We start from the raw sequence: 12,167 nt of genomic DNA, 5'->3' as shown, positions 1-12,167 counted from the left end.
ACATTCAGAAACCTCCTGGCCTAAGCAGCTGCCACTACTTAGAGCTGGGTGAAGAACTGAGAGGCACCCAGATGCTGTGCAAGTCCCCAGTAGGTTAAGGTACACCTATCACTCTCAAGTGACATGACACTCTGCTTGAGAAGGAGGCAGCCCGCAGTTACTGCTGCTGGGGAGGCAGTTATATATCACCTCCTTTCCCCTGGGTGACCCAGCTGGCTGAGCTGCAGTGAAGTGGATTAGCAAGGAACCTCGCCTCTGCTACCTGGGCTCAGGTGGCCTGAGGTGGGGTGAGGAGCACAACCAGCCATGCTGGCAGAGGAGAGGCAGAGGTTAGTTGGGCCTTAGTATTACTGGACGGTTGTGGAAAAACAGCAGTGGCAAAGTGCATGCCTGTCCACATCCACAGGAAGCTTTTACCCTGGTGTGTCTGGTTTAGATGGACTTACTTTGTTTGTTCAATGCACCAGCAAGGCCTGAGATAGCATCAAACACTGGTAACCCATGGTAGTGCCCATCTGGCATCTCTGCGGGTCTGTCCTTTGGCTGTTACCTGTATTGGGGTTATAACAGTCCCCATCATTCACAAGCACTTTGTTAAAGTGAACCACGCCGACATCACTGGAGAAAGGCTTCTGCGTGAGCCCAGCAGAAAATGACACCAGAGAGGCCGCAGCAGCAGCAGGTCCTGAAGTGGGTAACAACATGAGTCAGAGTCACATCAGGATGACAAACAGACTCTCCCTGTGATGGTTTATAATCCAGTGTCTCTGTTCCTGCACATACTCCACTTGGACTAACCCTGTCACTTGAGGGATGCCAGAATTAGCAGAACACATATTGCTGGACCAGGTCCCAGGTGTCTCACCATAAAATTTACTGAGTACCATAAAATTTCCCCCTTGGCCACAGCCTCCCCCCCTTTTTTTCCTTCTAAGGAAAAGGTACATGGCTTGTAAATGCTGGCAGTGGAAATCCTACTACCTCCCAATTTAACAATGTTTCTGCCGAGAACCTTCTTCAGAATTGAGGCTGCCCTTGGACATCTCCGCTCCCCGACACTATCACAATGGCAACAGGAGTGCTAAAGGGGTACAGCTCATGTCAGCTTTCCTAGTCATGCCGAGAAGCTGTGCGCAACTTAGATCTTTTACCTCCTCTGCCAAAGGCTAGTGAAAATATCTACAAGAAGTAACACTTTGGTATTAAAGCAAAGAGAACCATCACTGGGGCTTTTCTCTCTCTCCAGCACTTCTCTTTTGAGGGACTTCTCACTCCACAATTTCTTCTTCTTTTCTCAGCAGATCCAACAGACACTTAGGTATTTTACAGTGGCTATCTACTTACTAGCTAAACACTGCTGTTAGACTGGTGTTGGACAAAATACAATTTGGACAATTAAGACAAAGTTTTACTTTTAACAGATTGACTTAATGGCAACAGTTTAGTGATCGACCACTTATTAGTCCCATTTCAGTTCCCTTCCCTCTAAACTCTTCCCCAAAGGCAGGACACACTGCTAGAAGTAGTCAACTCTTGTTGCTTTGTTTGGGCAATTAAGTAAACAAAAAATACACTTAAAGTGGTCCTCAGTTGCTCTTTCTGTTCTACCTTGTTCAGGTTAGGATCCATGTCTTCTCCCTGCTGTTTCACCCCTGCTTCTTCTGCCTTTAAAATAGATGTTTGGTTTTCTCTTCCTCTCAATCTGAGATGCCCATCAGCAAACAATGTTCAATTCAGATTATATCACTTAAAAATTGAAGTTAAAAAGTGACAAAACTTCACTTAAAATGTGGATATACAAATGCTCTGCTATCCATTTTTTTTTTCTGAATAATTTGGCATGGGGGGGTGGAAGGGGAAGGCAAGGGGAAGACATGCCTGCAACTTCAGAAATGGCAAATAACTACCGTGATTTCCCTCAGGAGCTAGTAACCAGCTGCCTCATGTATCTTTGGAAATCTCCTTATTCAATATTTTGTCTCATGCTCAGAAAACAGACAGAAGCCCTTTTTCATTACTCCTACCTGCCAGTGCGCCTGCAGGTGCTCCGGTAAGCTAAGATGAGGTTATTTGAAAGGACCAAAATTAATTGCAGGAAGTCTACTTAAGCACTGTAAAGCTCCAGCACCTTAATGCCCCACTACTTACAGAAAGCATCTCTTTGTATTCTCAGCTTACCCTGAGACTCAAATAAACTGAAAAAGCACCTCAACAAACTTCTTGCTGGCTCACTCGGAAAGGTTTCTCTCCCCTAAAGTCATACTGCACAGACAGCACAAACTATTTGCTGCCTGCCCAGAAACGCTGTCCCCTCCATTTGGAGTAGCTCCAGTTCTGTTCAGGTTGGTGTCATCTGAATAAGGGAGCGACTCCTTCCCTGGCTCACCATGGCTTCCTTCAAGATTTTCCTGCACTAATTGCTAGAATAGTTATTAGAGTTTGCTGCTGAAATTGCTTCAGACCTGCAGCCTAGTTCAGCACGCCATCTGTGTTTGTCCAAAGGAGGAATCTTAAACCCATCTAAATAACCTGTAGATCAGTTCAGTGAGCAATATCAGGAGGCACAGTGAAGACGCAACATGTCTATGCTCTCCCACCCTCCTCCCTGCTTCCAGCTGGAACTGCAGCTCTCAGCAGTGCTTTTGCAGAACCTTACAGAGAGGTGAACCACCTTCCCTTACATGCCCCCACTTGCAAACACTTTCCTTCATGCAAAGATCAAAGTTCAGCTTCTCTAGGCAAGGTCCAGGCTTGGAAACTGCTTTCACTTAAGCAGTTAGTGTTGTGCAATTATAAAAATGGGGAAGAAAAGTTTTAAAGCATTTAAAAGCTGGGAACCACATGCACAGCTCTGATGAAGAAACTGCGAGGCAGACAAAAAGTTTCACAAAAGATTCAACCACAGTTTTACAGCTTCTGGGGGAGGGAAAAAACTCTGACTTTAGACCTATTCCAGAAGGTTTCACTTGATATATATTTATACATAAGCAGGAGCAGGTATGCATGTTCATGGCAATCTAAGCTAGTATAATGCATTCTGGGGAGTCAAAAGACCAAAGATACATGGGTGGCCTCTGTTAGGTTACATCTACTTCCACCCATCTGCTAGTTGTATTTCTGGTTCTCCACCTCTCTTTTGACTTCCCAGCACAGTTCATGCCTCCCACAGAGCCCAAGGGCCAGAAAGAGAAAAAGAAGAAAAAAAAAAAATTCAAGAAAAACAAAACTGCACAGCATAGGCATTTTCTATCAAGATGAAAGGAGAAAAAAAAAAGAGCATGATGGTGCTGCTGACAATTGCTCAGCAACTGGAATAAGGACTCTTCAAGAATCTACACAGAAGAGACCATCAGTATGTAATTCATCTGTCAGTGTGCACTTATGATGCCTTTGCATATGGCAGGAGTACGGAGGATATGTCAGATTTCCTCTGCTTGGCCAATACTCCTAAATCTAAATGAGGGCAAAGTGTATAATTTCAGTTAGAGCAAATGGGACAAAAATATCAGCAATTTATCACCTCCTCACTTTTTTTTTTTTTTTTTAACTCTTCAGTTTGAGACTAAACACCTTTCATTTTCAAGAACATTCCCGCTGATTATGGGATGGCCATGAAGCACAGCACAGTGCCACACTGATTTCCATGAGCCAGTGCTCAATGAAGCTGGGCCCATTAGCTCTGCTAAGTCACAGTGTTTCTAATGCGGATATTAACTTGCTCAGTGTGTTATGAAGACACAGCTACTTTTCTCCTGAGTCTGTTAGTAACAGCTCTCTCTGCTCTTACAACTCCTACCTTTCACATCGCAGCAAGAGGTTTGCCCTAGCACTTACCTACCGCTCCTTACACAAATACCCATCTCCTACCCTATCCTTCAGCGTGCTTCTGTGAGTTGCACTGTTCTTTCATGCAAACAGCAGCAAAACACAACCACTAGTGCAACTGCGGGTGATCAGATGTTCTTCACCTCAAAATCAGCAAACATGCTTTCCCCTGTGCTAGACCACTGATGTGTACTAACGAGAATACTGCTCCCTGTCTAATGATCAAAAGAAAGAGCTAAACATGCAGCAGAACGCGTCACAAGCATGGCAGGGTAATTTATGCATTCAGTAAACTCTTTCTTCAAATCAAGGACCACCTGCAACAACATATATCTTACATTACAATAACATCATGCCTTTATATTTGAAACGTGTCCTACAGACTTGCTGCCTGGAGTCACATGGAGAAAGTAAAGATGGCTGAGTATCAGACAAGTAAGAAGAATTAAAAAGCCCAAACCAAAATTAGCCCTTTATCTGCATGGCTATATACAGCAGCGTTCGCACAGCAGTAGGGCTCACTAGCTCAGCTGTGTATTACACCGTACAAGGTGTTTCTTTTAGAGAGGAGCAACCACCCTCCATTGAAGCTGCAGGGTTAAGGACACAAGCAACACTGCAAACTGGATGAAGGGGGAGGGTGGAAAAGACAATTTGTGCTTTCAGTGATTTTTTTTCACTGTGATCCTCTGTATGCTGATCAGAACGTCCAAATCCTCTGCTTGACTCTGTCCTTGCCTAGTTGTGTGACCTGGGATCTTACAAGCATTTTCTCATCAGTTTCCAGAGCAGTTCATCGGCCAATTCATTACTTCTGCCTCCTGCAATTTTCTTTGCTCCAGCAAACAAAAATCCTCATAACTGTAAAACTGCCATGCTTCAATAACATTTGCTGCTGATGTTTCTTTAAATAACAACTGGTTCAACTCTTTCTGTATTAAAAGAGATTAGGTGGATGCACTTAGGTCCTGACACTTAACTCACCTTTGTCATGAACTCCTTGCCTGTGAAAGAGCTAATATGTAATATTGTACCTTATACTCTCTCATTAAATACTTTTAAGTCCTTGAAGGTCTCTACCTACAATGTTGTGAGATGCATGCAAACAGATAGCTAATGAATCTGAAAAACTCAAGAAATACTTAGGTATTGAAAGTATGCAAATCGTGCCTCAGCATTCAAGAAGAGTACTAAAGTGGGCTAGTTTAATCCCAGAGGACAGAGTTGGAGCCCTGAACTTCTTCCTGAGCAGTGCTTTTATGTAACAGAAGCTATTCAGAAACAGAAATGAAAGGGAGTACTCAGAAGGCCAGTTTAATAGTACAAGCTTCTTATATTAGGAATTACAGTACAAGAAGGTCTGATCTTCTTTCAAATTTGAATTTCAGTACCACAAAATGTACTGGGTGAAGACTGGCAAAGACATCATAAACTACTGTCCTGCACAAATTAGATATTAAGGACTCCTTGACGCCTTATTTAAGCATTAAGTTCCTCCTCCAATAAGCCAAAAATCTTCCCTTCACCAGCTGTTAATTTCCACAACACTGTTAACTGCTGAATTCTGTCCCAGAATGCTCTCTTTCTTTGCTGTCTGTAAGCAGACAGTGATGATTAGGGACAGTGGATGTAAATGCTGTAACTCCACAGAAGTCCAATAGCTATTTGTACCATCCTTACCTCTGTTTTCTATGACTGCACCTGCTATTGGGGTTTGCAAGGCGTTTTGGGGGAAGTTATAGGACAGATCAGCAGGTATATCTTGTATTTAGATAGGTCTTCAGGGGCATGGATCAGGAAAAGGAACTCCTTGGTCAAGCCCACCCCTCTGGATCCTAGGGTGATAACGTTTCTTGCGTAACATGTTCCACCAAGCAGCAAACAGGCACGCTGCCTGCCTGTGCACCTGCAGGGTGTGCCCTGCCTTTTTGACCTACTGTTTCACACAGTTTCAGCATAAATAAATTAAAATACTGCTGTCTATAAATGGCAATAGGTTGTACAAAGTGGAAGAAAACCCCCAGGAAATCCATTTATCACAGAAATCTAGACATCTATATTGGCTTTGCTGGCATCAAGATAAATGAACATTTCTTTACTTCTCATCCTCTTCCAGAAGCCTCATCTATTGCTGCTTGTTCTTACCACCACCATCCTCAAATGCAAAAAGATTGCTGTAAGGCTATGACAGATTTTTAATTAGAAAGTATAAATACCAGAATTACAGTGTGAAGTCTTTACAACTCTTTTTGTCAGTCCCCAGACCAGTCTTCAGGACGTGTATCTGTGATTTTGTTAGGGCCACCAAACCAAGTCCCAAGGGTAGGATTTTTGATGCCATAAAGCTCTAATGTTTTATTTTCATCTATTTCTTATATTTCCTCAAATTTAGATGAAATCATTCTTTTTGAAGACGGTGTGGGAATATTCCCTTTGATCCAGGATACCATTCCCCAGGGTTTGATAATATCTTGACTATGATGTTGTAGGGCAGGCAGCACCCAATCAACGTATTTATCAAGGCCAACTAGCATGTCCCACACAAGATTTATACCTGTTTATCATACAAATCCATAAATGAACTGTGATATTAACAATTATTAAAAAAAAAACCAAAACACCAAGAAAACAAGAAAACTGCATTTTGAATCTTTTTAAATTGTGGTTGTCAGTGGCAGCACTCCTGCTTTCACCGAAGTTAAGAACACGAGCCCTCGTGATTCTAACAAAGCCAGAAACTCTCCCACGAGGAAGACTAAGTCATGCACTAGCTCAGATACTAACAGTGTTTCAAGATCTTAGTCTTGGCCTTATTCATATCTTATTAAAGAAATATTAAAATTATCAGAAAGAAATATGTATTTTCTCATTTAAAAGGAAAAAAAAAAAGGTCAGTACTGACATTTGCTTCGAACTAGAAACCCTCTGTATTTAAAAAAACCACTGAAGTAAGTAACAATAACCCCAAATGAATTATTTTTCCAAACGTCAAAAAAATAATCTTTTCAAAGGATGCAGATTATGTTTTAATGCTTAGGTATAGCAAAAATCTGTCAGATTTGTTCTCTCAACCGTGACTTTCCAGGGACTGAAATAAACATGAAGTACCTGTGTAAAGAATTTCCAGGTAACAGTCGCCTTACCTTGCGAGTCCGTGGTAGGAGGAGATAACTTTGGATAGCCTACAAAGAAAAAGCAGTATGTGTCACACAGTACATAATGGAGTGCATTATGACAAAATATTGCTGCAGTGTTCTAAAAAGCACCCTTTGTTACCAAACAGCAACTTACTGAAGTAGCTACCAAATAGCATCTCCTACGTAATGCTCAATTATCATTAAGCTGGGGCTGCCACAGCAAAGGGAAACAAATTCTTACTACAATGCACTAAATCCACTGCAAGCACTACGGCAAGAAAAAAAAATATAATTTTAGTTTCCTTAATGGCAAAGACTGCAGTAGTTACCAAGGATTTACATCAGCTCTGCTGACCTCATGCTTAGTGCAGCCTTGGCAAAGGCAACAAAACTGGCACTGAACGTGTTTCCCCTACTTCTGTAGCCAGCTGGAGGCTGCAAAGGCCTGTTCAGAAATCACCTCTGCCATAAACCCATTCCCAATGGCAACAGCTATAACTGGCATCCACAAAAGGCTGAAAGGTGGCTGGTAAAGCACAACAGATCTCAGTGTCACCCCTCTAGGAAGACCTAACATGTCCATTCCACTCAAGATGGGAGTGATTCACTGTTAGTTTGGTTCTCTCACCTGGTGCTCCAGCATACCCTTCAGCAATGGGCATGGTACTTTGACCAGCCTGACCGTCCACACTCCTAAGCCTCCCTCTTCCTGACATTAAAACAGTGCCAGGAGGCCCTGCCTCTCCAGTCTCCAGGATGATCCCGGTTGTTCCAGGCAGAAATGGCACAACTCCTGACCCTGGCAGCACTGGGCGCGGAAGAGGTCTTGGCTGCGGTGGCTGAAGAGGGGTCCTCTGTCGCGGGGGTTGTATCCTCGGCCTTGATGGCAGCAGGGATATGCCAGGTTGAGGCTGCAGAGGTGGTCTTGGTGGCAATGGCTGCCGTGGTACTTCTGATCGCCCTTTGAAATTATGAAAGAAGAGGAAAGATACAGAATTATTTGCCTAAAATAGTATAAAATATTCCATAATTTTGTAAAAAAATACTTCAAAATAAAACAGGACTCAATTTCAGGCCACCTTTCCCCTCAGACCCAAGACTGCGCTGGCAAAACTCCATTCCGCTGTTGCAGTACTACAGACTCCCTTCTTTCCCAGCCTGTGACACAGGGCAAGGAATGAAGACAGCCTGGAGACAGGACAAGCAGCAGTCACATAACCCATGAACATTCACCCACTAGTCCAGCTTTGACTTTCTGCACCAGTCGGGCTGTGTAGCACACCTGTTCCCACCAGTGCTTTCATCTCCATTGTGTGCTCCCCCCTCTACCTTCACTTCAGTTCTCCTGAACACCTCCCACCCATCACTCCTACTTTCGACTCTGTACTTGCGTAACACCTAGCACAAGGCTGACCCTTCAGCACTACCATAAAGAAAAGTACCCACAGCAAAAAACCTGAGTAAATGAACACTGACTTACAGGTTTTTTTTTCCCTACTTTGAAAAGCAACAAACTTAAAATTCCAAGTACTCCCATTACTAATATTTTCTGACAATGAAGGCAGAACCCTAGGTTATAATCTACCAGAAAAACTTTTACTGTTTAAAGAGAAGAGATACCATTAAAAGACTTTTCCAGTAGGGCAGCCAACACATATGACATCAGGGTTGAACAGCGCTGACACGGCTACATTTGTGTATCTGGTCCAGTTCTAAGCCCTTTATAGAAATTAAGGCTTATTCATAAAAACGAAGTCTTAGATGGCATTTAAGGATGCAATGTCCTCCCAAGAATGAAGTTCAATTACATCTACATTAAGAACAGGAATTTACAAATGTGCAGATTTCAGCAGATGCAATGACAGCTTTTACACAGAATAATTAGAATTTAATTCTAAATTGAACATTAGCATTTGTTATTTTGATTGCATTTTGAGACTGAAGTATGGCTTTAGGTGCAGGGATAGAAGTGAGTGTCTGGGGAAACGGACAAACATCCCCTTGCAAATTTAGCTGATGCAACTTGTCACACCAGAGATGCTTGCCATGGTCCACAGTGGAGACCACTGCTCTGAGGTCTCGGTGGTCAGAATGAAGCACTTATCACAGTCCAAAATCAGCCTGGGTAATTTCATCAGTGGCTAGGGCTAAACCGAATGGCTGTACCTAGAAGCAGACATGGTGTGAGGCTTTCCCTGGCTCTGCTGCATAACTGAGGACCCCCAGCAGGGCCTTATACTGCGCCTTTGAGCGAGAGCTTGCAACCAAGTCATGCAGGTATTGTCCATGATGCACGGCTGGGGTCCAGACGGTGTCACTGGCAACCCACGTGCTGTTTTGTGACTACTCAACACCTGCACTTTACCCTTGTGAATCTCGTTTCTTGTTTTCAGTCTCATAAAAAGTCCATGTAAGCCTTCCAGAGTACTGAGAGGCTGTCCGAAGTCATAGTCTCACACCACCTGTATTCACTTGCTAGATATGCCTGCTAGAAAAAAATCTTCCTGAGCTTTGCTGACTGACTTTAACTGCCATGAGAATTGAAACTTATACAAGCAATGCACCACAAAGCTGGACTGAAGCTCACTTGGTAACTCTATCCACGAGGCACAGGACTAATGGGTGAAATGTTCACTTTATACAGATTAACATTATCTTCATAAAAATCCCAGGATTAAAAAAATCTTATAAAAAATTTTGAAAAAAGGCTTAAAGTATCAAAGTGAATTGTTTAACAGAGTTGTTAATGAGACATCTTCTGTCCACAGTGGCATAGATTTAGACCTTCAACTAAGATCTTCAGATTAACCTCATTCAAAATACAAACTGACAAAATACTTTACCTTGGGATGCACGTACTTGTCATTTCTTTAGTCAATTAAGATGAGCTTTATTAAGACAGTGACTTGGACTGACACAGGGAAAATGAATACATTTCTCTGCTTGCTTTTCTAAATCTTTAAATAACAATCAACAGCTCAAATCCCATATCCTGTGCAAACTGCTTCCTTGCATGCAACATCAATACTGCAATACTCAGAATTATGCAACTACACCTCCATAAGCTAAATCCCAAATTACCTGCCTAAAGGTCAACTTAAAGTGCCAGTAATCAGATACGTGTGGGTTGAGAGGGATCTGGTCTGCCATCTTTGCCAACCTTTTTGGCCTCTTTTACTGAGATGCATCATAGCAAGACAAAGTATCAATAAATCGCTTCGTAACACTGGAGCCACCCTATCCTGACACTGAATTTTGTAACACGTGTTTTCAATTCACAATGCAACGAGAAAATGAACCCCCGACGAAGGCTGGGGTGAATCTAGCTGGACCTGCTTAAGGTCCTGTGCAGCGGACAAAGCAGAAATCTTCCCCATCATCTTCCCATCTATCTGGGAAGGCAAAAAGCAGAGCTGAGATCATTACACAGGTGAGAACAGTAACACTGTCCTCAGCGGCAGCATCCTTGCTGCTCCAGTTGTCATCACTGGTGTAAGTGACAACTTGGTTATCATGTCACACAACAGCTTCTGCTCTCAGATGCCCATCCGTAACTGAAACGGAAAGAAAGGTTTCCCTACTCAGCTGAAAATAAGAATGCTTTTGTTCCTCTCCCCCTCTTAAAAATATTTTTATTCAGTTTGTTCAGCCAGGCAGCTTTAACCTGAAATTTACTTCATTGCAGGAGGAATGGTCTGCTGGGAAGGAAGATGAGCAGCAACCTGGATGCATGAAGCAGGTGGATCTTTGGGGTGTGTCTGTTTCTAGTACCATTCTGCCCCGACCGTGCTCTCCTCAGCCCCCAAAACACACACAAAAAAGTGTGTAAAAGAAACTAGCGAGTAAAGGAATCTCTGACTGCACTCACAAGAGGCCAAAAAGACCCGACTCAGAATTTTCTTATAGATGCCAAAGGGATTTGACAATTAAGTTACAAAGTACCATTTTTCAGAAGCTCACAGGGAGTCTAGAGGAATCCACTATATGACTATTCACACTACAACACTACAATTTTATGTTGCCTTTTATTGATGCTGTAATGCAGAGCATACATTTGGTTTCTTAGACCGTAACCCTGCTACAAAGACAATTACCAGAGGAATTGTAGTTCAGGTCAAATAACCGTAACCAAAGCAAACTGCACTCCCAGCACAGTATCTGGCTGCAAGACCACACTTCTGATTCCTGGAAAACTTCATGAACCTATATGAATAAGCAGTAAGTTAAAAAGAGACCACTAACTTTAACATGGCTTTCAGTTTTATGCCATCTGAAGAGCAAACGTACCTGCAGGGAGGCACCAAGTGCAATAACCACAACTTGCCCTACGCGACGTGGAGCTGCGGGCAGTCACCATTTAATGTGGATGAAGAGCTGCTGGATTACATTAGCTTAGTGACCACATTGTGCATGGTCTCCTACATGCTTAGAGCGGATCACTGCCTGCTGCCACCACCGCCTTGTGTACGGCAGGATGCTGCACTGCCTTCACCAGAAATTATGACAAATTAAATACATTTCTGGCCTCTGGGACTGTACCTGACGTACAATCATTCACTAACCTGACTTGTTAGTTTGGACTGAAGCACTTGAAACCCCTTAATAAAAAATGTGGAAGAAAACACAGCCATATGCTTAAGATGAGGGTCATTTGACTTTGCTCAGGTTTACAGTGTGCTGGGTTTATACTGCTTGATAAGTTTTTATATTGTATTACTTGCAACATATCCTGGCCTTACTGCCCTCAACAACTGTTATTAGTAACAACTTGTTTCTGTTTCGGCCCTTCCAAAATCAAATTACATCATTTCAATGCTACAATATGCTGGCAAACAGTGCATAAGAAATTCTACACCAATCTGTGGCCAGGACTGGCAGTCTTCCTTTCAAATAACATTGGTATCAGAGATGATGCTGCAGATCACAGATGTGAAAATAGTTAAAGCTATACCCCAACTCATGTAACAGGGTTCCCAAACTACTTCCAAAAAAGGCTCTTTTGCCAAAATCTTTCTGCAACTCCAGCCACCAAAACTTACTTGGGACTGCTGTGCCAGACAGCGTTACTGTAACTGGAAACATTTGATGACTGAAGTGTGTGCTTCATGAATCCTTCAGAAGCCAGAGGCACCCCTTAACAGCGAGGGATGCTCAGAGTGCCTGCACCCCAGCTCCAGCAGCAGCATCCTGCCATAGGCTCTTGAC

General features: G+C 42.9%; 1 protein-coding gene across 2 annotated transcripts in view; it reads right to left on the bottom strand.

Annotated features, from left to right (window-relative positions):
- The window catches only part of EMILIN2 (elastin microfibril interfacer 2), a 38,117-nt gene that overhangs the window by 5,375 nt on the left and 20,575 nt on the right, over positions 1-12,167 (bottom strand). For both annotated transcript variants that reach the window (XM_030012328.2, XM_030012329.2), the window contains 3 exons: positions 7,591-7,923; positions 6,969-7,007; positions 551-685 (listed from right to left, as the gene is read on the bottom strand). In XM_030012328.2, coding sequence (XP_029868188.1) covers positions 551-685; positions 6,969-7,007; positions 7,591-7,923 — 507 coding nt within the window. The remainder of the gene's footprint in view (positions 1-550; positions 686-6,968; positions 7,008-7,590; positions 7,924-12,167) is intronic.

Source organism: Aquila chrysaetos, chromosome 4 (genome assembly GCF_900496995.4).
Source record: "Aquila chrysaetos chrysaetos chromosome 4, bAquChr1.4, whole genome shotgun sequence".
Taxonomy (NCBI): Eukaryota; Metazoa; Chordata; class Aves; order Accipitriformes; family Accipitridae; genus Aquila; species Aquila chrysaetos.
Note: the sequence above shows the minus strand (reverse complement) of the source record. Positions and strands in the feature narration are given on the sequence as shown.